The following is a 26,470-nucleotide window of genomic DNA, read 5'->3' on the forward strand; positions in this document are numbered from 1 at the left end:
GCACAAATGTTCGCTGATCGTTGATCGTTGATCGTTGATCGTTGATCGGTGACCGCTAACCGCTAACCGCTGCTCGTCCGAACGGGGGGTTCATTAAAAAATATAAACAGAGGAGCGCGCGCACATACATATATATAAATATATATATACGCAGTTGCAGCTGCATACACACGTGCGTGCGTAAATGTGCTGGTGTACTACATACTCGCGCGCCATGCTTCGCAGGAATCTAATTGTGCAGGGGTGTTTACGCGAGATGCTCCCGTGAGCGGCTCTCGAAAGGACATCTCGGCTAAAAGCAACGTCGCGTGCTCCTGCATATGGATGGAGGTACGCTATACGGGTGGCGCGCGGACGCAGGCGTTGCCGCCTTCACATAATTAAACGCGCGCGCGGACTCACCCACGCACAATACACATTTAAGTAGTAATAATGTACAAGTTTTTTTTCCCTATAAAAAAAATAGAGGAAATAAAAAAATAAGCGGAAATGCCGTCAGGGGGAATAATATCTTCTCCTTGTGTGAGATTGGACTAATCTGTGTCAATCCCCAAGTCGAGTTGCGCACGTTAAGTTGTTCCTTGTGGTGTGCCAAATGTCCATATGGTGAAAAAAAAAAAAAAATAGCTGTACTGTTTTCATGTTCAACTAGCCAATTTACGCCTTGTCCGTTTAAAAAAAAAAAAAAAAAAAAAAAAAATGCCTTCCACGGTTATTCCTCTTAAATAACCTCTTCTCGTATTCCACGCGCGGAGAGCCGTAAAAACGAAACAGTAGCCTACTCCTTTATCCGATTTATTTTTCTTTAGCTGGGGCATAGTCCCTTTTAGGGTGACCTTCCTCGGACGTTTCCATTTTAGGGAGGTGTAAATATAATCGTCTTGCGCGCTGGTTGGATCTCTTCACCCTTGACAAAATATCTCCACGGCGTCATTTTTCGTACAATCTCTGTGGTGTGATTTATCGCCTACTTAGCTACATTTCGACCGCTATCTCCTCTTTTTTATTTTATTTTCCATCGTTTTGAATTCGCTTCCTCAACTCCTCTGCGACAAATTGTAATATACACCTACTCATACAGTCCCCTGGTTATAAAATACAAACGGCAGATATGTGCACACCTTCTGCAGAGGTGCTCCCTCACCCCCTGAATGAGGAGACGCTACTCAACCCGAGTGGATAATTCCCCCCCAAACAGCCTCTTCAATTTATGACAAAATTCGCTACAGTAATTGAAGTCACTGCAAATGAGGGGACGCACTACAGTTCATGGGCAAAATGGGTTGCTCCCCCGGGGGGCGCCTACATTCGGGTAATGTACGCAACGAATTGTTGCTACCCCTTTAAGCGGTGCCATTGGGGCCCTCTCCCCTGCACGCACGTATGTGCATACTCCCTCTGCGTCGTTCCTTCTGTGGCTTCTCCGTAAGGTAAGAGGACCCCTTCAGAAATGCGCTCACCGTTAGTAGGTTATCCAAAATGCCACGTATTCTAACGCACGGTGTGAAGAATTTCCGCGAGGGCGACGCGTGCGCTGGGTTCTATTACTTCAATGGGTTCTCCACTTCGCCCCCTCCACGCACAGCCTTACACAAATAGATACTCCGCAGCGGGCGAGAAACAGCGGCCGCGTGCCACCCCTCCCCTTCAGCTGGTTCAGTTCACCTCCGGGGGGAGCTTATCATTCTTGTTCCTCTCTGCACTCATGATAAAATTTTTGACGTCATCCAACTTCAGGTGCTGCAAGATGTTTTCGCTACTGATGGTGTTCATTTTGTTGGTGTTTCCTTGCGGGAGCGTTTTACTTGGGTTGTTTCTGCTCGCCATGTACTCGTCGTGCGCCTTGTCCGCGTTGTTACTTTGGCTGCTTCGATCGTCGCTGTTGTTGGTGGTGGTGCTGCTTGCGTTCTTCACATTGGCCGTGCTTCTGGAGTTGCTGGGGCTTTTGGAATTGCCGCTAGCCTTAGTATTTCCGCTGCTCTTAGTATTGCCGCTACTCTTGGTATTGCCTGTACTCTTTGCGTTGCCGCTACTCTTTGTGTTGCTGGGGCTTCTGGTATTGCTCGGACTTTTGGCGTTGCCTGGGCTCCTGGAATTTCCGGGACTTCTAACATTGCCGGGGCTTTTCGAGTTGCTGGCGCTTTTCACCATGCCGGGGCTTTTCGAGTTGCTGGCGCTTTTCACCATGCCGGGGCTTTTCGAGTTGCTGGCGCTTTTCACCATGCCGGGGCTTTTCGAGTTGCTGGCGCTTTTCACCATGCCGGGGCTCTTTGCATTTCCGGGGCCCTTAGCACTGGCGGTTCCCATTGCTCCCCCCTTGGAGTTGCCCGCGCTGCTCTTCTCGCCGCTGGCACTGGAGCTATTGCTCGGCTTCTTCCTGCGGTAGAGAATATACTCCTGCACTTTGTTATTTCCGCAGACCTCGGACGAGCTGGTAATTTTCTTTATATCATAGTCCACATTTCCGTCTACAGCACAGGAGGTGACTCGTTGGAAGGGGGGTTGTTCGTTTTTCTTAAAGTGAAAATTCGTTCTTGAATCCATGTTGAGGGAGGCACTTCTCTCTGGATTGGGTTCATGCCTATCAGTTTGCATCATTTTTTTTTTCATCAAATTGGTGTTGGCGCAAAGGTTTAGCAGTTTCTTTTCTATGTCTTCACATTTTATATTTTTGTCAATATTAAAAATGTCAACATTGAAGTCGTTTATGGAGGCAAAGTTGCTGCTACTGCTGCTGCCGCTGTTGGGGAGATGGTGTCTACTGAATTCTTCTGCCTTCTCGAGGCCCTTCATCGGGTGGGAAAGGGACGAAGCCGCCATCTCTTTGATGTTGGGACTGGGGGTGGTGGACGTGGTGGAACCCTTATTCGTGAACATGCAATACTTGGTGTTCTTTTCAAAGATATTTTTATACAGCTCTGGGTTAAAATTTATTTTGTTCTCGTGTGTCGCATTGGTATTACTGTTTATGCGGGACTTGGCATAGGCCACATCGGCTACGAGGTTTTCCCCGGGAATGGCTTTCTCCAAGTAGGTGCTATTCTTTAGTGAGCTCTTCATCTTATTGAGATAATTTTGAATGATCGATTTTTCTAAATCATTTTGGTTCAGCTTCCTACCTTTATCGACGCAGTTGAGTAGATCTACGTCGGTTGGTCCCCCTGCTCCGGCTGCACCGCATTCCACAAAAGAGTTGTTAATTAATTTCTTTTTTGTAACTCTTAGGAATTCCTTCGCTTTGAGTAAAAAATCGTCATTAAATGAGTCTCTAATAAAATTGGCATTGTGAATATCTTTAATTAATTTTTCATGAAATGGATTTATTAGATAATTTAGTTTTTTTAAATTATTTGCATTTTCATTTTGTGCGTTACTTACGTTGGCTGATTCGTCTGCGTTTCCGTTGTCATTCATTTTTTTTTTCTTTATCTTCTTGATGGTATTTTTTACACATTTTTTCCTCTTCCCGGTGATGGAGGATATTTCGTCGTTTATTCTTTCCTTCATCTCGTCCGTTATGTCACTTTTTATTTCAATGATATCCTTCGTGTCGGAGCCGTCCGAGTTGATGATCAGCGGCTGGCTGTAGAGCAAATGGGTGAGGTTTGATTTCGACATGGTGCTGCCTCCACTGTTGGGATTGTCCTCATTCTTCTCATCATCCATTTTGCCTAAGGGGCTAAAAATACCGAGGCCGCTACTATGGTTGCCTCGTTTGGATTCCTTCTCCTTCCTGGGGACCTTTTTCTTGGAAGATATTAACACGTCCCACTTCATCTCCCGGATGCAGTCCTCCAGAATGTCGTCCGCCTTATCTTGGAAGTGGCTATACAAACTTTTGAATTTAAAAATGGACATATTTTTATACTCCTCCTCTGTGTGTTCATCCTGTATCTTTTTCTTACTAAGCAGTTCGATAAGTTGCTTTAGCTTTTCTCTTTTATCTTCATATTCTTGTTTCTCTTCGTCCGTTAACTTATCGCAGTGCTTTCTAAAGTGAGCCAACTTTCCCAACTGTACTGTACCACACTTGGAACATACGGCTCGCAAAAACCGCCTTGTCTTTCCCTTCGAATTGGTGTCGATATTATTATTTGGCGTGCCCCCACTTAGCGGGTTATTCTCCCCCTTCACATCGCTGCCATTGTTGTCCGAAGACAGCATGGTGCTCATCATTAGCTTTACATTTTCACTGGACCCCTGGTTGAATTTGTCCTCCGTGTTGAAATGTTCCCCTGATAGGATGCCTCTCCTGCTGCTAATACTGCCTAGCTTCTTCTCGGGGGCGTTCTCCTCGTCCTCCTCATTGTCCTTACTTTCGGCCTTCTCAAAACAGGTGCTGTGGGTAAAATCTTGTTGCTGCTTCTGATCCGCTTCAAATTTGATCATCTTTCTGCTCAGCGTGTTTTCGCTGGAATTCCCCTGGGCGGCGCCACCTCCATGTTTGTCATACCTTCCAGTGGTGTCTTCCTCTCCGCTGGTGGCTACACTTTTGGCTCCCTTAAAAGTGAACGAATTGGTACCATGAAAATCGTAGCCTTTCTTGCTGTCCTCCTTATTTGAGCTACTCGTCATGGGGGGGGACACTCCAGATGGTAAGAATAGGTTTCCCTTCTCTGCGTTTTCCTCATTCTCATTCTCCTCCTTCGCCGCAGCGTTGTTGGACGCCTCCTTTTCGTCATTGTTATGTTCCGCTTTCTCCTTAAATTCGGAAGAAAAGGGAGACGAGGGGTCCTTACCACTAAGAGCCATTCTCTTCTCAGAAGTGCTACACCCAGAAGGGGGGGCATCCTTATTATGGGCGGACTGGTTAAACGACGAATTTGCGTAAAAATATGATTTGTCCAACTCCAAAGGGTAACAACACTGCCCTGGGTACTTATAATTGGCATGACAAGGCAGTTTGCAGTTTTCACAAAGGACGAGAAGCTTGTGAGGCAATTTGGTATGCAAAAATGTGGTGGACTTTTTCTTATTCGTTTCCTTGTTGTCATCTTCTATCCCCTTCTGCTTGAGCACTTTGGCATGTTCTATTCGGTTGATTAATTCTTTCACAAAATTGACGGGGAATAAATTTTCATACGCACTTCTGAGTTGCGACTCATATTTCTGATCTAAAGCATCAATTCTTTTTCTATTTTCTATGATGAATTTGTCTCTCTCCATTTGTTGTGCTCTCTTTCTCTTCTTGGCTTCTAACTCTTCCTGTTTGCTATCATGCAGTTGGCTTCTCAACTCCTTCTGTAGTTGCTTCTCGTTTTCTCTCTCCTCCTTGGTCATCTTCCTTCTCTTCTTCTGCTCCTCCACCGCCTTACACTTGGAACATAGGAAGCACACCCAGTTTTGCGGCGTGAAGTTCACTCCCCTCTGGCGTAAATTGTGATAATACTCCTCGCCAACGTAGTAGCGTACATAATCTGGGGGGAAGCAATTATAGCAAAAGCTAGTAGGACACGTAGCACAATGGATTAGTAAATTACCACATTGGGATGATTTCCTAAAACAGAGGCAGCACTCATGCCAGCTGCAAGTCCAAGTCTTCTTCACATTTTCATCCTTAATACCTTCACATAACTTATGATACGTTTTGGGGCATCGAAAGCAGTTGATCATATCTCCGTAGTCAATTTCAATGTCGTTATTATTTCGGTCCTTCACCACCGCTTTGTAATTTTTCGTATTATTACAAATGAAGCATCGGTACTCGTGCTTGATTTGTTTCACCTCTTGTTTTCTTCCCCAGTACTCTGGTGTGTACATATTTTGTGGCTTCTTCCTCTCCCTTACGGATCTCCACAGGGTAGTATCCGAACCTCCAGTCCCTCCTGCGGCATTGCCACCACCGGTAGTGCCATTTAGGTTGGTCGAGCTGTACTGCGAAGTGAGATGCCCTCCCGCTCCGCTTCCACTCCCTGCAGCGTTGCCATCTTTTAGAAGACCTCCCTTCGATTTGGAGCCCCCACCTGTGACGTACACCTGGTCGTTTCCTTCTCCGTAGAGGGGACTATTATCATTCATATTGTTAGCAGTGTTGAGTCCCATTTCGAGTTCTTCCGCTTCATCCATCATCACTTCATCTATGTCTATTCCGTTTTCCTCATCATCGTTATCAGCTCCATCGTCATCATCCACCTCGCTGTCTTCCCCATTTCCACCACCCCTTCCCTTCTGAATGCAAATATTTCCATCTCCCGTTTCTCCCCCATTGTTATTATTATTTACCTCTTGTTCTATGGTAGTTTTTTCCTCCTTTTCTAAGTCTACCCCGTTGATAATGGGCAGCTTTCTTCTTCCCCTTTCAATGAAAAATTCGAGGGGAAAATTGTTCGTGTTTTCTACGTTCATATTCTGTATGGCTGCCTTCCCATGCAACATTAGCTTCCTAATCTCATCTGAGGAGAGTTTCTCCTCAAAGTTGTCAAGCATATCTTCATCATCCTGCGTTTGAACTACAAGTTTATCTAGCTTTAATTTTTGCTCTCTTCTAAAGGCCATTCTTTCCTCTACAGTCCACTCCGTCATGAGCTTCCACACGTTGACTTCCCTCTTCTGGCCGATACGGTGGGCTCTATCGATGGCCTGCAAATCGATAAAGGGGTTCCAATCTTCATCATACATAATTACATGGTTGGCTGCCGTTAAATTGATTCCCAGTCCTCCTGCCCTGGTGCTAATTAGGTAAATAAAGTAAATGCTATCACTTAGGTTAAACTCCCGAATGTCCAATTCTCTAATCAGTTTGTTCGTCGACCCGTCCAACCGCATATACTTCCAGCACCTGTATTTGCAATATTCTTCCAGCTCGTCTAGGACCAACTGGAATTGGGTAAAGATTAGCACCTTGTGCATTTTGATTTCTCCTTTGTTGGGCTTGTCCTCCGTTCCATTGTCCTCCTTCCCCTCATTGGCTGATCTGCTGCTGGGGTTATTATCCTTTGGGCTGATCTCTCCATCTGCCTGAAATTCTGTTGCGTTTTGTTGGTCTGGCCCTTCCTCCTTCTTCTGGGTCAGTGCATCTGTGCGTTTGGACTTCTCCTCGCTTTCCGTTTTGCTGTTCGAGCAGGAATTTTCTCCCCCCGCCTCTTCGTCCTCTTCTTCCTCCTTTTTCGCGTCCTCCAACTCGGCCCTCCTCGAATCGCCCTTATCGGACACCTTCGTGGACTGCTCGTTGGACTTGTCCAAGCTGCTGGAGGAGTCCTTCTTCTGCGTTTTAAAGAACTCCTTGATGTTCATCATTTTGCAGTTCTTCCCGAGGGTGACGATGTTTTGGGCTTTATCATTCGCGCCGTCATTTGCATCTCCATTCGGCTCGCCACTCAGCTCGTGCTTCACCTCCGCTTTGTCCTCATCGCGCTCGGACTCCTCCGCTTCGTCCTTCTCCTCGTCGGAGTCTTCCTCCTCTTCAACCTCCTCGTTGCTATCGAACAGGGTGTTGGTGCTTTCCTTTGTGTTCCCCTTATGGCTGTCCTTATTCTTGCCGCTCTTATCATCATCCTCGTCGTTGTCCTGCTCCTCCTCGTCGTTCTCTTGATCATCTTCGTCATTGTCCTGGTCCTCCTCGTTCTCCTCCTCCTCTTCGTCCTCTTCCCCCTGGGACTGCTGCTTGGCTTGCTGCGGCTGGTGCTCCTCCTGCTCCTCATCCTCGTCGTTATCTTGCTCCTCATCCTCATCGTCGTCATCCTCCTCGGGGTCGTCCCCCCCGCTGTCGCTTTTGCAATTTTTTCGAACCTCCTCCTCGTCTTCTTCCTCCTCTTCCTCCTCCTCGGGGTCCTCATTGGACAGATTATTCTCATCATAGGCGCTTTTCCCGTTTGCACCCCCCTGGCCAGAACTCCCCCGGTAGTTGTAGTCAGACAGGTCATACGAGTGATTGTCGTGCTTCAAAATTTTGGCCCTCCTTACAATGGATTTCCCACCCCCATTGGCGGCACTATTTTTGATAAAATCTCTGACCTTATCGTAGATGCATCTTTTTTTTTTATAGGGGCATTCATTATCAATGGCCACGGTGTGCATGAAGCCTTTAAGCATATCTTCATTTTCGGAGGTGGGTTTCAAATCAAATTTGCCTTGATTCAGAATTTCAATAAATAGGGGGCTACTTTCCAACGCTTCTATCTTTTTAAACTTCCCAGAATGTTCCCTCTTTTTCTTCTGGGCATTATTTTGCTCCTGAATTTTGTGGTACCTGTAGGCAGCCACTTCCTTCTTGTGCTTGTCAAAACTGGAGGAGTAGTTCTTCACATATTTACAGTTTTCATAATGCAGTTGGCACAATAGCTTGTCGATGAAGATAAGCTTGGAGGAGGACTCGATGTGTTCCTCTCCAGAGATGTGCTTCAACTTTAACGCATCATTTTTTACTTGCTCTTTTACTTCTTCACTCTCTTCTTCGAAAAATGCAAAAAGCTTTTCCATTTGGGAGGGTCGACTGACGATTCCTTTGGGGTGGCCACAAATGATTCTCATTTTTATCACCAGCCCAAGTAGCTTCTTGACGCTCACTTTTTCCTCCACCATGGATCGAATGTCCAGCAGCCTCTTATACCAGTGAGCAGACAGTGTCCCCAAGGGTAACCACACATCGTGGAAGATCTTTCTCGGTAGGGTAATAGCCTGTTCCTTTAACCTTCTGAGCATAATTTTGTCTAAAAGACACCGTATGGATTTTAGATCCTCCTCCTTGATGGCCGACTTAAGGTCGATATTTCCTATGTTGACGTTAAGCTTGGATCCACTCCCTGCTGCGTTCCCATTTTGGCTATTTTTATCCTCCTTATTATTTTTATTCTTCATGTTGGTGCTACTCTTTTGATGGTTGCTGGCACTGCCGCTGTGACTGCTGCCCGCGGCGGTGCTCTGCTGAGATGCATTCATGAAGGCCTGCTCGATAATTTCTGAATTTTTAAATATATCTGGGAACATAAAATTGATGAGGGTAAATAGCTCCGCTGAATTGTTCTGCAGTGGAGTCCCCGTGAGCAACAATCGCATGTTCCCGACGACTCTATCCATCGAGTGTCGGATGGCCCCACTTTGGTTTTTTATTCTGTGGGCTTCATCCAGAACTATGCATTGCCACTTGGGAATGGTTTCCACGAAGAACTCCTCCTCATTTTTTACCGTTTCGTAGGTGGTTACGTACAAGTCGTAGAGCCCCTTCTCGGCTAGTCGATCCTCCTTCGCATGCGTTCTTTCATTTTTCGAACCGCATATTTTGATGCACGTAAGATGGGGAGTAAATCTGTGAATCTCCCGGAGCCAATTGCCAACAGTGGATAACGGCACGACGATCAAATGGGGACCATCGATTTTGTTACATTTTAAATAGGACAGAAAACACAAAGTTTGTATGGTTTTTCCTAGTCCCATTTCGTCCGCTAGGATAGCTCCTCCTGTGAGGAACGATTTTAATAACCATTCGACACCGTCCTCCTGATGCGGTTTTAACTGTACATTATCCACCAGTGGTCGGCGCTCGATTTTCCGTCCATTCGGGTAGTATACACTTAAAAATACAGACTCGATAAATTTGCAAGCATTTTCATTCGCTTCATCTTCAAGGGATGAAATATATTCGTCGAATTCTTTCGAATCCATATCTACATCCTTCCTGGAGTTACTCCCGTGATGGTAGTTCCTATCCGAGTCGTTGTGTTTCCCTCCTTTTCTCCCTCCACTGCTATACGCATTAGTGTGGCTGCTCCTCGAATTGTAAAAATCATTTTTAAACGTCTTGGTAAGATTTGCAAACACTCTAGGATTCACAAAGGGTTGCAAATCCTTCCTATGTGCTAGCAAAAATCGATTTCGATATTTTATAATTTTAGATCTCCAGAAGCTTAGCTCTCTTTGTCTTTTTTTCATAATTTCCTGAATTTCATTTTTGGTCCACCTCTTATGCCCCTGGTTTAGTAAAGGGTCTTCATTCTTGCAACACGGGCATTCCCACTGATCTGAAATATTATCAAAATCGAGATCGGGTAAACACGTAGGGTGAAATGAATTGGGGCAGAAATCACAGCCAAGTAATTTCCCCGGTCTCTGGCATACATAACACGTGGACGAGTTTACGTGCTCTCCATTCATATTGTCAATGGCAAATCCTTTCCGCATCCGTCTCACATCCAGGTTTTTATGTTCCTCCGGTTTACACACAGGGCAAAACCATTTTTCGGACTCCGGTTCTGCCTGCAGCCCTAGGCAGGTCACATGGTAGCTATTTGGACACCCATCACATAGTAATAAAATTAAGTTGGACGATTTTTCTCGGCATATTTTACACCTGTCTTCATTTTCTGGTATATCATCATCCTCATTCATGCACTGGTAGCAGAGGTAATTTTTTATATCTTTCAAAATTTCGTTGTCGATTAGGCCTTCCGCCTGCAGGCACTCCCTGTGAAACTTCTTCTTACACTGTTTGCATTGGATGCATTCGTCTCCATCTTCAAAGTTTTCGCGACACAGTGTACACCATGTTTTTCTTATTCTCATTTTAACGGCCGGGGTGCGGGGACGTCCCTTGGGACATGTATAAAAGTGAGCGCGCGCGCACGTCCGGGTTGTGTGTGCTTGCGTGTTGGTGCGGATACGTATATGTAAGTATATATGTATATATATATATGTGCACTTATATATATACACCTGCGTCTTCACACGAATGCGCACGAGCGGTCCCTATCGACGTGACACACGTGTGTACGCTACGCACGCTCGATCCGTATGCGTTCTGCCCGTGCGCGAACTACTCTCAAATAAACACCATGCGCGCCGCACATGCACATGTGTCCTCTACCTCGTGAGCGCTATGCTTGTTATTTGCATATAATAATTCATTTAAGGTACATGTACATGAGGGGAGAAAAGTTTCGCGGAGCACGAAACGAGGGGGAGGGAGACGTGTGCGCCTCGTGTGGGAGACGGGGACGCCCGATCGGCACGCACGTGTGTATATATGTGTATATATGCAAGGGAACTTTTTGACATGCAAGCGTACACTCAATGCTCTGTACGCAGGTATTACCCACACGCAAATGCGTGTAGCTATACATACACACGTCAGTATTTGGAAGGGCCTTGCGCACACGACACAGAGATGTGAGGCGCCAAGGGGATGCGGGAAATGCGGCTTTTTAAAAGTTTAGAAAAAAAAAATATATATACACGTTAATATATGCGCATGTACATACATATATATATATATACATATATATACATACGCGCGTGTACATATTTCACGTTTGCGAAGTGCTCGCGTGCACGCTCGACTTTTTTTTTTTAAATTTCCAAAAAAAAAAAAGTTCGAATTGAAAAGGGGGGAGGGGAAAATGTGAGCACATGCGCGTATGGAGCAAGCTATATACGTAATGGCGTATAAGTAACCTCACTGCATACGTACGCGATGACGGTATGAACGGACGCACGAGTGTTGTACGCACGATAAGGTTGGTCATGCGTTCGCGATGGATGTACTCTTCTCACCCATTTGACTGAATTTTATTTCATTACATAAACTTTGCATTTTATGCTGTAATGTTATGTATGATAAGTACGCTTATATTTTTGTACGGTCGTACGAACGGGCGAACGAACGTACGTATGTTTGTACGTATGTACGAATGAATGAACGTGCGTACGCTGGTAAAGTTTACGCAATTGCAAAAAAAAAAAAAATGAAAAACACGAAATAGAAAGCAGGAAAATAAACAAAAATGTTACTCGCATATGTACTCATACAAACGTATAAATTGTAAATATCATACAATATATTCATATGACGATTAAATTAAAAAAAAAAAAAAAAAAAGTTTCATCTACATGCATTTTTGGTCATAATTATCTCGCATGTATGAATGTACGCAAAAACGTACGTAGCGCTTTGGAGGAATTGTAAAAAAAAAAAAAAAAAATTGCTTAAAACGTGTACCAGGTGAAAGGGGCGAACCGGTGAGCGTGCCAACTGTCAACATACTACGTATGCAAATTCACCCGCCTGTACGCACTACGCACATGTGAGCGTGGCCGCACGCATGCTATGCATATGCCGGCTAATTCGAACAGTGTCCTTGGTGTTGCCTCGCACGCGGATGTATACATATATGCGTACATACGTACATACATACATACATACATACGTACGCATATGTATAATGCGCAAGCCTCATGTGAAGTGGAAATGGGCGCTAAAAAATTCCGCGCATGCAAGAGTTAGGTATGCAAAAAAAAAATACATGCACGGGACGTACGCATATGCATATATATATATATCTACATATATGTAAATGTATAGCAGTACATACGATAACGTACCTCCGTTGAGTGGCTACTACTTTTTATAGAAAAGATGGCAGGGTCGGGTTTGCAAAAATAAACGCCCCGCGTGCATAAACACATTTCGGGGGTGCGCAAATTTTACATGGCAAAAGGGTACCATGTACGTATGCATACTGACGCATGGGGTACCTATGCACGTACTCATGTATGCCGCTCCCTTGAACTACCACATGTATGGAAGGAAGTGAATGAGCACATAAAATAAGTGTCACATGTACGGTATGCATGAAAGGGGCAAACCATACGCCTAAGTCCGCATACAGTATTTACGCATATGCATATACGTTACGTATGCATGTATACACGCTCGCACGACAAAGCGCATATGCACATAAATCTATGAAAAAGGCGAGGGAGCTATTCAACACGTATACACTCGCGTACAGCTTTTTCATGTACATAAAAAATGCATACTGAAGTGCGCCGCGTGGGCTGTGGGACAAGGCATTCGCGTTATGCGCACGTTTGGATGTTTACACGTACGCGTGAGTTCGCTACAGTACGTGTAAGTATGCGTACATGGCACAGCACGTATACGTACGAACGAACATGAAATATATATGTACACATGTCATCCGCGTTTCTTCCTTCTCTTTACGTACACAAGGGTATTGTGTTAGTTTTAATTGAAAGAAAAATGATAATTAAGTGAAAGTGTATGAACGAACTGGGAAATGAAAAAAAAAAAAAAATTAAAAAAATAAAACGCAATGAAAAATAAAATAAAATAATCAAAGGGAGAAAAAGAGAAAAATGTTATTTATCAAAATTTAAAAAAAAAATGAGTTGGAGTAAAATGAATCGTGAACTTGTGTGCGAAGAGAATTTTGCCAAAGGAGAAAAAAAAAAAAAGGAAAAGGGAGGTGCGAATAGTAGGCAAAATGATGGCGACGTGAAATGCAAAGTGCGCGCCAAAATAGAAGCAGGCAAAAAGGAAAAGCGAAATGTGGCGATTTATGATTTATGGTTTATGGTTTATTATTTACGATTTGTGAATTCCTAAATTCCGCGAATCGCGAACTTCCTATCGCTGCTATGTTTTGGGATGTGAACTCCAGGAAACGCAATCGGTCAACTTGTCAATCGGTTAACTGGTCAATCGGTTAACTGGTTAACTGGTCAACGGGTTAACTGGTTAACTGGTCAACGGGTTAACTGGTCAATTGGTTAACCGATCAACTGGTCAGCTGCTTACTTCGTATGCATATGCAGGTACGCGCGTATGTTCGTGCGGGGAAAGGCCGCGCGCGCTTGGGTTACGTATGTATGCGTGTATATTGTTATGTATGGGGCGAGCGCGCTGCGCAGGACGGCGGACACACGCATAAACGTATGATAGATAAACGTATGATAAACGTATGATAAACGTGTGATAAACGTACGATAACGCGAACGCATATGAATATTTACATGTGCTTCGCGCTGTGCATACTTATGCGCTCAGCACACGTTTCCACGCATTTGCGTACACACGGGCGACGCGCGTACTTGTGTATGCCAAGGTGGCTCCTTCGTGCGAACTGCTGCGCTATAGGGGGAGACTTTTTAAAAATGTTTGAATGGGGAAACGCATGTACGCGCTGCGATAAGCATGAACATATGTACTATGTGTTATGTACACGCATACGCATATATATATGTACAGTACACGCATACGCATTTATATGTACAGTACACTCCTACGTATTTATGTACACTCCTTTGGATGCCCATTCGTACATGTACGTATGAACACGTAAAACTTCTCCGCGTATAAAATACGAGGAGGCACATACAAAACAGAGAAATGATTGTACTTATTTTTTTACTTCAAAACTTTCTGTATAAAAGCGTTAAGAGGTTCCTCACTTAGCTTTTTTAAAAATTTCTCCATTTTTACAAGTGAATTTCTATTTAACGAAGGGAGATTTATGTACCTTAATTAACAAAACTAAATGAAGTGACATGGCATGATAAAAATTTTATAAACAAAAGTAAAAGCAAATTTTGAAAAAAGAAAACCAAAAAAGTATAAAAAAAAAAAAAAAAAAACTTAGGTGTAGTAAACATGTGAGGGGAAAAAGTGACGCGAATAAGAAAGAAAAAAAAGTATTTTTTTTTTTTTTTTTTTTTTTTACTTTTTTGCGTACACAAGTAGAGTGTACAATATGTATATATATATTTGGTACATTTATGCTTATGCACGTCCTGCCTATTTGCTCGCTCTTTTGCTTATTCGTTTGTTTGCCCGTTTGTGTACATTTTCATTTTCCCCCTCATTTGTTCTTCGCGACTTCGTTTCAAACGCTTCGGCAGGCACTTCCCACTTCACACGAGATTAAGCTCAACATGTGTATTACTATTACTGCTGCTTTGGTTACCTTTATTGCTATTTTGCTGTTATAATTGCTTTTTTTTTTTCTTCTTTTTTTAAATAGCATTCTGCTACTTAACATGCGAAGGCGCCGTTATTTGCACCGCTTCACGAGCCCCACATGAAGCCAGTTGGCAGCAAAAACGCGTTAACTATAAATTTTGTGACTTACGCCCATTTACTGCTAAAACGGCCGAAATTGCCAGACTCACCTTTTTTTTCACGTGATGCGAAAATTCAAATGTGAAGGGGACGCACTGTAGGCACACGGACATGTTTGAACGTACCATATTGCATTATCATCGGTCAAAAGAAATTTTTTTTTTTTTTGTGTGTGTGTATAATTGAAAAAAATATCCTTTACAAAAAATTTTATAATTTCTGTTATTTTTTTGGGGCCAAAAAATAATGTGCATTTAATGTAAAGAAATTGCACTTTTATATTGTCCCTTTGTCTTACGAATTCGCGAACGTATGTGGTCGTAACCGAATAGCCCAAAGCAGTCTCTGCTTCAGCTGCGCAGGGGCACCTACATATGGGGAGAGAAATTAGGCAGCGGGTTCGTCGCGCAGGCGTGAGGGCTTGAAGGCGTGTATATGTGTGTGTATCATCTAACGTTACGCGCGGAGTTTGCGCGAACATTGCGTGGTTTTAACGTGCGCTTTGCGCTGCGTTTCTCATTCGTATGTGCACAATGTACATATTTGCTGCTTTGCGCCCATGCCCCCTTGCACATTGTGTTCATTCCCGGGGGCGTAAAATTTTAAAGGATAATGCGAAAAGGCATTTGACCCCCCAGCCCAAACCACCTTTCGTTTATTTTTTCGCAAGTAGTGGCAAAAAAGGAGTAGCAAATATAAAGCACACCTCTTAATTGTAAAAAAGGGAAGCGACCAAATGGTAGAGACAGGCGATTGCACACATGTGTGTACGCATAAGAAAAATGTACCGCCAATAAATCGAAGGTGCATTTTGTTAAGCGGCACGTTGCCTGTGGAGGGAGGGGTGATTTTCCACGCGCAGCAGTTGTTCACCCCCAGGATGAGTCTTTTTCGCCTTCATATATTCCAAAAAGGAATTACACACCCAAATGGAAAAGCCTCTCCCCATATAGGCCTATAGTTGCAAAAAAATTACCAAAAAGGAAATACCCTGTTGGGGCCCAGTTATGCCACCCTTTGTGCAAAGCATGACAGGTTAAATAAACGGTTTTAATTTCCGTGGGCAGCAATGTAGTGCAAATAATTCGCCACCTTTTTGATGAGGAAAAATTTACTCTCCGGACATGCGCAAAAAAACGTTTCGGTTATCGGTTAGCGGTTGAATGAACATCCCTGTGGGAGTGTTCCCCATCCCGACGCTTGCGCGAAATGTTCACCACGTGGAGGCAGAAAAAAGAAAGAAAAAGAGCCGAGGAATAACCCTACGTCTCGATTTATTTTTCTCCTCCTTTGGGACATCCCCGACCTATTTCCGCCATCTGTGCCGTATTACCTGCACCTATCTTCATAATAGCACCTACAGCGCGAACGCATGCATGAGTGTGCAATTGAGGCTAAGATTATGCCTCATAGGAGTGACTAAAATGACGCATATTTCCGGTTGATGCTGTGTTCGGTGAACGGACTGATGGAGAGACCTTTGCGTGGATGCCTCTTCTAAATTGGGGAATGAAAAAAGGGTCCAAATGGGTGTCCAAAAATAAAATGCTAATTTCCATTTTGACCTTTCAGCGTGTACCCTCCTTTTCGCCGTAAGAGGGCAAAATTAGGGATGCACAAATTGTACGCGAAGGCTGCAACACAGTTTTAAAATGAACATAAAAAGAATTGGTCAGAAGGTGAGCAAATTTTGCTGCTGACATGTTCATACTTTTTTATCTCGTCTGGGTAAAGAAGATATATAAAAAGGGGAATATGTCCACAGGTGTACGCGGCAGTTTGTTCATAAAAGTTTCGAACGGAAGGGGAAAAAAAAAAAAAAAAAACTAAAAAATGGTATAATAAAATTAAAAATGGTAAAACTTGCGTAAAATGTGGGTGCAAAATGCATTCCTGCACATTCAAATGCAACTAAAACGGTGACGTAGCGTCAACAGCCGCCGCCGCTGCCGCTGCCGCTACCCCTACCGCGGGGGCAAGGCAATTGGAACGCCCCGCTCCTCTCCTTCCTGCGCCTCCCCCATTCGTCAGTTTAATTCTTGCGTTTCGTAATACCAGTCTGCCCTACAACACGGACACGTAAATTTATTTTGGCGCATCCACTTTTCCATGCAGTGGAGGTGGAAATGATGGCCGCACTTTCCGAACGCAGGGGGGCAGCTATTTCCTGGCCGGATGCAGTTCGTACAAGTATTTTCCAAGGCATTATTGCAAATTGCACACACACTGTCTACGGACGACCCAATCCATTTCCACTTGGCAACTGCGTGAATTTTTTTCACGGTCACTTTCGGCATTTTGGGGGGTTATTTCTGGGCTGCTCCACGTCCGTGCGCGAGTAAATGTGGAGGGGTGTACATGTATGGGAAACACATACACAGGCGAACCAGGAAAATATGCGCATGTGCAGATACGCACGTGTATATTCATTTATTTGTTCGCTCCTCCGTTCGTCCGTTCCTTCGTCCCTTTGTCCCTTCGTTTGATTATTCGTTTGGCACGCATGGCGCGCACACGCATACGGTTCATACGCGCCAGCTCCGCTCGACTTAAAAAATAGGGAATAATCCGCCTTTTCGTTTTCGTAAAATTTCCATTCAAAATGTGTTAAAAAGGAGGAAACATTTTTTAAGGAAAAAGAACGGCATTTCATACGTGTGACGTTCCTTTGCAATTGCAAACTTTTCCGGTGAGCTGTTCACTTTTATTTTTCGCTGGATTTTTTTTTCGCAAAATGGCGCTATCTCAACGTGTATATTTTATTTTTACAATAAATATGTGCCCCTTCATGAGCAATTTTTTTTCTTCCTCCTTTTCTGCTTTACAGTGAGCTCCAATTTTGTGCAATTTTGTATTATTCCTAGGTGGACAGACATTTGCGAATTCTTCCCCATTTTGAGGTAAATAATTGTAAATGTGCTCCTTAAGCGGAATATGTAATGGTTACTCAAAAATGGGGAGTGGTACAATTTGCACACATGCCTTTTGCGTGACATACGAGTCGCCTTGCAAATGCCGAACTGTTCGATACACATTTTCTTTTTAAAAAGGGAAAATTGGATTAATTTGAGGAACTTTTTTTTTTTCTCGCGCACAAAGGGTGGAAGCAAATTTGTGCCTATTGGCAAAATTGGCCACGTCAAATTGTTTCACTAACGGTTGGTGACAGATAACCATTTTGCTATTCTCTCCAAAAATAAAGCGCAAGGAAATAAAGTCGGCGTAAAAGAAATGTACAGCATTTACGCAAATGCAACTCGAAAGGGAGCAGCAAAAAAAAATCATGTCCTTTTTGCTGATGGCATATAGGGGAGTCGTTCTTTGTAGAGAAAAATCTGCACTTAGTTTGCGTTCCCCGGGGAGTTCACTAACGCGTTAAACGAAGCCTCGCATTTGAGGCGCCCATAAGCAAAAGCTCCCCTACCACTTGAACATGCGGAGAGTTGTAAATATCACGACAAAAAAAAAACACCTAGGTGTGCCCTGCTTAAAAGTGAAAATCGCCAAGTGGCGACAAATGCCTGCACCTTTATTGTACCATGCCAGCTTCGCTAATTAACAAATTGGTGTTTATGAAAAACGGAACAATTTTACAAAATGTATATGTCTACTTGTGAGCCCCATTAAGTTGGCAGCTTTTCCCCATTTGGAAGCGGCAACCCGTAAGAGGCGTTCTCCCGCATGTCGCGCCGCATTCTCTTTTGTGCCTCCATGGGAGGCAGCTGGCATACATCTACACGTGTGCACACAAACTAACAAACGTTGGTGCTTAAGTAGGTGCAATTAAATAGGCTCGCAAATGCGCGGCGGTCTCCGTTTGCACGCTCACCAAAATGTAGAGGCCTTTCTCCGCGTGGTCCTGCTGCGACGGTTCGGCCGCTCTGCTCCGTTTGAATCATTTGCAGGTGGAGGAAAGAAGCAGCGTAAAAAAAGGGGAGCACCAAATAGAGCGGCAAAGAGGGGCGCAAAAAATTGTCGCAAAAAAGAGCACAAAAAATATCCGCAAAAAGGGCACCAAATTTTGCCGCAAAAAGCACCCCAAATTACAGCGAAAACGGCCCATACGATGGATCCACCAAGCGGCGCGGAGAAGGGGCACTCTTCGCTGCAGTTTTAACGTCGAAATGAGTTGTGGCAATCCGCGACTGGCAGGATTTGCGGGGAGGAAAAAGAAAAATATTATCGACTGTTATCGGCGGTTAAGCGGTAGTTTAACATCATTTCGCGTGAATTCGCTTCAGCTCGCGGCAGTTTAGCCCCAATAGCGCGGCCGCTCGGCGCTACACACATACGCGTGCCCATTTGCGCTGCATATGCACACGGCTGTATAGCGGTTTGTACAACAAACACACCGTCGCTGCGGCGCGCGAACTCTGCAATGGTAAGCGCCGTTGCAGTGGTGCTGTCCCTGGTTCTCCTTTGCGCACAGCATTTCCAGGCAAAGACGACCAAAAAATATGACTACATCAATCTGCTGGCCAGTAATGACCACACGGACAAAATAAAAGCGCTGAAGAAATACAGCATACAAGAGAAAAATGCGCCAATTAAAAATAAGTATGTTTTTTCGTGCTATGGAAGTTCGGGGTACCATAAGAGCAAATTTTTGGAAAAGTTATTCAACATATCGGCTGAAAGGAACAATTTGATCAACTTGGGATTTAAACAAAAAATTGACGTGTGGTTTGGGAAGGACCAAAATAATAATTTGAACGTGGTGCTGGATGTGGACTTGCTACAGAACAAGGAGTTTTACGAGGAGAACGTGGCCACCGTGTATGATTTTAAAAAATTAATCGACTTCATTGTTGAGTCGACCAATAGCGTCATCGTGCCGCTGGCCAGTGGGGACTTGCATTACCAGCAAGTTCACAACGGGGGGGAGAAGAAGAAGCAAACGAAGGAAAGACAAACCCATTCAGCGGAAGAGAGGGAACAAAAAAAAGCAGCTACCTTCATTTTGCCGAAAAAGGTGGAAATATTTTTAAACCAACTGAATGAGAAGGGGGGAGATGTACATGTCTATTTTGTGCTAATAAATGCCGAGGCGAGTGGGGAAAAAAAAAACTTCGACAAAGATATACCATATGAACATTTCACCAAGGAGTTAAAAGAAAGATATCCCAATTTGAAGAACATTCACTTAATGAAGCAAAACAAAGTGGGCCTCCCCCTGTTGCAAAAAAATAACGTAAATAAGTACACCTTTTTCGTGAATAAGTTGGCAAATCTCGCGAAGGAGGTGAAAAATTTTGAAAATTTTTGCCCCTTCAACGAGAAATGTGTGTACAATATTTACGTAATTGAAGAGTCATACAACAAAACGTTGGACCATTTTGATGAAATAATTAACGAGTACGAAAAGGAAATAACTCAGGGGAAGGTCATTCCAAATTATGGTCAGCTTTCCTCCGATTTGATAAAAAATATGCTTTTCTTTTTTCACTTATTAACCTTTGAACAGACGGGCACCAAATTTAAGGACACCATTTTGAAAAAACTGCAGCAGAGGTTTTTGGCACTGATACGTAAACAAATAGTCAAGCAGATCATCCTGATTGAAAGGGAAATTATTAACAGGGGGAAGGATGCCATTTTAAATGGGCGGCATGCTAAAAGGGGCAAAGATTTGCTCGGGAATAGGGACGACAAAATTGAAGAATTGAAAAAATCGCTAGTTAACACCTTCAAGCAAGAAGTTAACAAGTTAATTCCGGCCGGATATTTTAATCGGCAAAATGACATTTTTAGCAACCCCATGATTTCACAATTTGAAGAACAATTTGGTGAAAAGGTGGAGCAGACACTACATAATTATTTCCAACTGAATCAGAGCCCTTTAAAGAAATTATTTGAAAAGAAAAAAATGGCACAGGAGGGACTGCCCAAGAAGAACAAGTGGTTTAACCCGTCCCTTAATTTTAACTTAACCCTGACTTCGCTCGTTAGGAAAAGTGGGTATGGAAATTTGCAGAGCTACTTTATTTACGATTTGGGCCTGCTGACCTTCGTCTTTGGGCTGCTCAATGACAGGGACACCCCCGAGGTGCAGCAGCAGGGCGATAAGGTGCCCTTCTTCAAGTTCCAGCCCAAGGTCAACCTCAAGCTGAATTTTAGCTGAGTGGCGTGTGTGCTGGTTTCGCGTAAATTTCAGCTTTTTCTCGCGGAGTAGCTTTTTTTTTTTTTTTTTTATCATTTTTTTGTGTTTCCCCCTACGGCAACTTTTTCGTGTCACGCCCCTTGAGTTGCTCTTCTCAAGTTTGGATGTGTGCACATATTAGCGGTTACACTTGTGAGCTGCTCATTTACGGATGAGCGTTTTTCCCATGTGGTGAAGGGACTTCCCCCCAACAGGGCAGCCGCGAACGGGTCGCATAAACTTAACAACGTTTATTCTCACCAACCGCTTGACACCGCATCTGTGAAGCAACGCAGAGGGGAAATTTCGGTGCTCATTTTCCCCCCGCGGGTGGAAAAAAAAAAAAATTGAAGTTGCTACAAAGTGTGCCCGTTAAAAGGTTAAGTGGAGGGGTTAACTTCCTTCCCCCTTTAAATCACTAACATGGTATGCACATAAACAATTAGCTGGCTGGTCCGCTCAGCTCGTTCGTTCTCTTCTTCTCTTTGGGCGAACTTACCCCCCCTGGAGCTGCCTCTGCGTGTGTGTTCTCCCTCCCGCTTTACAAATATTTCGGCTTTATTATTAACCCATTGTTTGAACTTATCTGCAAAGAAAAAGACGCAGTGGAGTGACATTCACCTGCAATGATGAGCGGACTAATTCGTCGAGAAAGAAAAACAAGTGGAACCCCATTGGGTGCTGCCTAATTCGTTGAAAGGGTTAACCGATCCCCTTAGGAGGTCCTTCTTGTGCGCTCCTTTCATGCCTTCATTTTTTAGCTTAGGCCACAAGACGCAGCAGTTCATTTCCTGGGGTGGGGGGTGAAGAGCAGTTTCAGCCAGTTACTAAATCCGCAGATAACATTTTTCAGATGGCACAAAAGTGGGAGGAGATGCCATCTGAAATTTCCCCCCATACAGGTGTAGCCTTACAAATTCTTTTTTCTCCTCTACAGAATAATCTTGGAAATATTTTAGCGCTTCACAGTGACCATCGTAGTCTATGCCCCTGCGATGAAGTAGCGCCGCCGAGTGGTGCACGTGTGGGTGTACATGCCTACGTATGTGTGGAGGGGCAGAGGTGTATGTTTAAGATGCCTCCCCATACCAGCACTGATCGTTGGAGTTCTTCACCCAGTCTGGGGGAGCCAACAAATGGCCGGAAAAAAAAAAGAAAAAAAAAAGAAAAAAAATGTCGTCATTGCACCAACTGAAGCAGTAGTAACAATTTGATAGGCCAACCGGGCGAAGGCAAAGTCGCTTGTAACTTTGCCGCCTTTGTGTTGATGCCAAATCGCCTGAGCAACCGCAAAGCACGACAAAATGGCTATCTGCCCTTTTGCCCTTCTCACCTTCGGGACATAGGTACGAATAGTCCCTCTCGTATGCTGGCTCCTGGCAGACGTGCGGTTTGTGCTTGTCTAAATTTTCTTCCTCTATGATGTCTTTGTTTAACTTATCGATGACCTCTTTATCTACTCTGGTGCGTTGTGAAGGGGTGGGAAAGAGGGGACCAGGAATGCACTCTGCAGATGCTAGGAAGACACTAGGCAGACGCTCCCCCCACAAAGAGGACGTTCACTTTTTGCGGCTCCTCGCGCAGACACGGGGAAAGGCGGCACAGTGCATCAACTCCTACCTGTGAATTTTGGCTGACTAAAAAAAGAAAAGTTTTTTTGTTAAAGCATGAGAAAAGGTGGGGAAGACACACACATTTTAATTTCTAAGCGTTTTCAGGGAGACTCTAAAGTATCAGTTTTTGGAAAATGGGAAAAGAAAAATTCCGTGGCATACTATATCCTCGGGGGTTGGAAGCTGTTCGGCCTTAGTCCTAAGCTCCTGCGACATATCTTTCGGAAGGAAAGCAAAATGATCAAAATGGGATGGATCACCTTATTGAGCTTTTGGTGAGTGTCACCTGGCGGGGCACAAATGATCAGCGAAATGGAGCAGTCAACTTAGTTCCACACCTTTTATGATGCCCATTTGGTTCACTAGAAAAAGAAAAAAAAAAAAAAAAAACACTGCAATGTTCTGCTCGTGTTAAGGGCGCATCAGTTGCTGTGCAGTCAAGCGGCTCGCACCAGGGGATACGATAGTTGCTCTTTTTTCAAAATGAAATAACTCGTTGATATCTTTTAATTTGCGCCATTTGGTCATATTGCAGATAGGGTTATCGCTAGACCGCGGTAGACCTCCCCACGTGGCCGCTCCCCAGATTTCCTTTACCCGCCTTTCTTTTCTTCGTCCATGGTAGCATGCACTCCGAAAAATTAAAAAATGAAAAGACAAACAAGGATAAAAAGAGCAAACAAGGCTGCCTCATTTTGCCAAAAAAGTTGAAAAATTGGCTGTTGGTTTGGAAAGACAAAATGGGGTAGTACCAAGTGGATTGGGCTGAAATGAGTCAAATTGAACAGCGGGTTGACAGAGCAGCGGAGGCGAACAAACAAATGAGCATTTGTATGCATATCTTTACAAATTCGTATGTGCGCATGCCCAGAGAAAATCCCCCAAATGAAGCGGGCGAAGTGGGGAAAGCAGTTTTACGGTATGCATTCTCGTCCATCGTGAAGTATAAAATGGTTTATTCTTTTTTATTTTCCCAGTTGCGCAATTCACGCAAAGCTGATTTTCACACCGGTGTACATACAAAGGGGGCACAGTTACAATCCGGGGTTGTAAAAAAGAAAAAAAAAAAAAGGATAGTAGACCCCCGATGAGTTCAGCGAAAGGAACGCGGCTCTCCGTTCACCCATTTTACGCCACTGTGCGCAGAAATACTGGATCGACAAATGGAACTATTTTTCATTTTCCCTCCAATTGTACGAAAATGTGCACGAGTGAAGACGCGCAGGGATGGAGAACTAACGGACAGATATGCCTTTCGTCCCCCCGCTGACAAAATCTGTTTTGAAAGAACTCCCCTCCGAAAAAAAAAAAAAAAAAAACGACTTTGTAGATTTGCATAATTACAGTTTGGAGGCAAAACGGGTGCTTCTTTCCTTTTTCAGTTTTTTTTCTCCCATATTGATCGTTAAAAAAAAAAAAAAACTGAACTCAAAAAGAAATTAACAATTCCCCTTCAAATTAAGCAAGTTCCTCCAACGTTGGGGAAATTTTAATTTTTCCCATCACATGAATGAACCGAAAAGGGGAAAAAAAAAAAGAAAAAAAGAGTACACATTTTTGTTGCTACGGTATGGCAGTACTTGTGCACAGCTTAAATTGGTTAGCTCTCTCCCTCCTGCTCTTTTTCTGCTTCCCCTGTTTGGCTCCCGTGTCCTCGCTTACGAAGCAACCATGAGGAAGAGGAGGTACTTCACGAGTGAACCCCCCCCGGATGTTTTAAATTACCTGAACGTAAGTGAGGAGAAAACTGTAGAGAAGCAAAGGGGGCTCACGTGGCTGGAATTGCAAATGATAGGGAATATGCACGACATATGCCGGCGTAGCAGCGCACACTCCTGCGCAGGAATTGCCCTCCAGTGGAACTCCCCCGTTTGTGAGGCCCCCAATGGTTCCCCCCCCTATCCTGTTGAGCAGCACCCTAAAGTGATGTGGTATTTTAGCCATCTTGTACATCCTACAAGGAGAGTGTAAAAAAAACTGGGGTATAATAGAGAGAGAACTTGTTTCCTTTTTTTCTTCTTCTAAAAAACCGTGGTGATGTGCCCCCCACTCCACCTCCAGACCAAAGACACGTCAAACAGAAATGGCAGCGACGGTGTGGACCCAAATGAGCAAGACATATTCGCCTCGTACCTTCCAAGGAACAATCAGAACGTCTGTTTTCCCAAAAGTTTGCGTGAGCACATGATCGTCGAGTACACGGCTATGTTTGCAAATTCGGTAAGGTGTATTCCTACATGTGTGTAATGTGCGTGCATTTATTGGCATGTGAAAAGGATACCTCCCAGTACTGATCAGCTCTCCAAAAAGCTGTTCACACGGAAATGCATACATGATGGACGTCCTTTTTATGCCGCTTTTCCCTCACCAGTTAACTCCCCCCCCCCACCCCCCCTTGCAGGAAGGCGACATCGCGGAGTTCTACCTAAAACTAGACAATGACGTGCTGATAAACTTCCCCTTCTTGCATGTAGACCACCCGCTGCACAGGTACTACGAACTCGTTAAGGAGAATACCAACAGGAGGCTAATTGACGACTACCCAAATTCAATTCCCTTGGCTTTACGTGGGCTCTTTGGACATGTGCGCCAACTGGAAAAGGAGAAAGTCAGTAGCAATGAGGCCAAAGCCAACATGCTAAGGGAGAAACAAAAAATTAGTATGAGGGATGCAAAGGATATGAAAGCTAAACTTTCCGAAAGGGAGAAACGAAAAAAAAAACAAACAGAGGACCAGTCCTACTCCTCACTTTTTATGAAGTACATGGAATCGGATGACGAGACGGAAGCAAAAAATGTCCAGCAGGAAAAGCCTATTTCGAATCAAGACCTACTCGTAATGCACACGCGCAGTTGCAGAAAGGAAAAAAAAACTCCCCCCAGGAATATACCAACATTTTTGTGTTGCCCCTTTTTGTGAGAAAGTCCCAACCGCTACTCATCCCCTGCGCGTACGGCATTACCCCCTCCCTCTTCAGGAAATGGACCAACTGATTAACCAAATTCTTCACTCCAAGAAGGAGCTGCCCATCTACTTCGCCCGACTTCTCATGCGCTGTATAGAAAAACTAAAGTACCTGCAATACGGTTCCAAGGAATATGCGTACTTCTCGTAAGGCTCCTCGCGGTGCGCACGTTGTTGAGCAGACTAGAGGGTCGCCAACGTTGCATTTGTTAATATTTCCCTGGTGGGGCACGCGTATCCTGCTTTACCCATTACTTAGATAACATGCTAACGTTCCACTGGGGCAACGTTCCACTGGGACATCGTTCCACCGTGCCAATGTATCTTCCTCTCACCCTCAGGGAACGAATAATGCCGGGCAAGGGCTCCCCCAAGGGCGCATTTCCAAACGTTACGGTACTTTTAGTAGACCCATTTTGCACTAAAAAAAAAATTACTGCAAAACGGTTATGCTAAATATCTCTGGTTGTTCCCCCACCAGTCTGCAGATTTTCTAAGTCTTGTTTTCCTCCTGGATGAGAAGAATCTCGCCCGAGAGAAGGCTCCTGAGGGAAATACCAAAGAAGACCCTGTGGTTGAGGAAAAGGACAACATCAAGACGATACAGGAATGTAGAAGGTACAAAGGGGAAAAAAAAAAATGATAGACACTGCGAACCGTTTGACATGCGCATCGCACGCGTGTAATTTTACCATGTCGTCTCTACTGCGCAGCCTCACGCCCGCTCCTTTCACCCCTCCGTAGAGAGCGCGCTAAAATGATACTCCAGGAATTTAAAAAGAAGTAGTCGCCGTTTTGCTCTGCTTCGGTTCACCCTACTCAACTTGAATGAACACGTATAATGTGGCATATATTATCCTTTCTTTTTTTTCTCTTTTTTCCCTTTTTTTTGTTATCCTCCA

The 26,470-nt window shown here is 44.1% G+C and overlaps 4 protein-coding genes across 4 annotated transcripts, besides 9 other annotated features; 2 read left to right on the top strand and 2 right to left on the bottom strand.

The window, feature by feature from the left end:
* Positions 1-1,017: 1,017 nt before the first annotated feature.
* Positions 1,018-10,497, bottom strand: PVX_114340 (SNF2 family N-terminal domain containing protein; the record flags this gene model as incomplete). Its single annotated transcript, XM_001616206.1, has 1 exon — positions 1,018-10,497. The coding sequence occupies one exon, from the start codon at positions 10,495-10,497 to the stop codon at positions 1,657-1,659; it is 8,841 nt and encodes a 2,946-aa protein (XP_001616256.1). The 3' UTR covers positions 1,018-1,656.
* Positions 4,016-4,039: a microsatellite.
* Positions 5,144-5,187: a microsatellite.
* Positions 5,410-5,445: a microsatellite.
* Positions 7,507-7,532: a microsatellite.
* Positions 8,211-8,302: a microsatellite.
* Positions 10,035-10,073: a microsatellite.
* Positions 10,498-11,114: 617 nt separating the features above from the next.
* Positions 11,115-11,137: a microsatellite.
* A 1,662-nt stretch (positions 11,138-12,799) lies between these two features.
* Positions 12,800-12,864: a microsatellite.
* Positions 12,865-18,802: 5,938 nt separating this feature from the next.
* Positions 18,803-20,972, top strand: PVX_114335 (hypothetical protein, conserved; the record flags this gene model as incomplete). The annotated part of the gene is made up of 1 exon (XM_001616205.1): positions 18,803-20,972. Exon 1 carries the CDS (start codon positions 19,230-19,232, stop codon positions 20,970-20,972), a length of 1,743 nt encoding a protein of 580 aa, XP_001616255.1. The 5' UTR covers positions 18,803-19,229.
* Positions 20,835-20,869: a microsatellite.
* A 237-nt stretch (positions 20,973-21,209) lies between the features above and the next one.
* On the bottom strand, positions 21,210-23,443 carry PVX_114330 (Plasmodium falciparum CPW-WPC domain containing protein). Its single transcript, XM_001616204.1, has 10 exons — positions 23,201-23,443; positions 22,942-22,965; positions 22,766-22,821; positions 22,611-22,627; positions 22,324-22,451; positions 22,080-22,110; positions 21,905-21,980; positions 21,698-21,781; positions 21,490-21,576; positions 21,210-21,270 (listed from the first exon to the last, which is right to left on the bottom strand). Exons 1-9 carry the CDS (start codon positions 23,295-23,297, stop codon positions 21,532-21,534), a joined length of 558 nt encoding a protein of 185 aa, XP_001616254.1. The 5' UTR covers positions 23,298-23,443; the 3' UTR covers positions 21,210-21,270; positions 21,490-21,531.
* A 494-nt stretch (positions 23,444-23,937) lies between these two features.
* On the top strand, positions 23,938-25,885 carry PVX_114325 (hypothetical protein, conserved). Its single transcript, XM_001616203.1, has 3 exons — positions 23,938-24,334; positions 24,665-24,823; positions 25,005-25,885. Exons 1-3 carry the CDS (start codon positions 24,110-24,112, stop codon positions 25,521-25,523), a joined length of 903 nt encoding a protein of 300 aa, XP_001616253.1. The 5' UTR covers positions 23,938-24,109; the 3' UTR covers positions 25,524-25,885.
* Positions 25,886-26,470: the final 585 nt, after the last annotated feature.

This window comes from Plasmodium vivax, chromosome 11, assembly GCF_000002415.2.
Source record: "Plasmodium vivax chromosome 11, whole genome shotgun sequence".
NCBI classification, from domain to species: domain Eukaryota; phylum Apicomplexa; class Aconoidasida; order Haemosporida; family Plasmodiidae; genus Plasmodium; species Plasmodium vivax.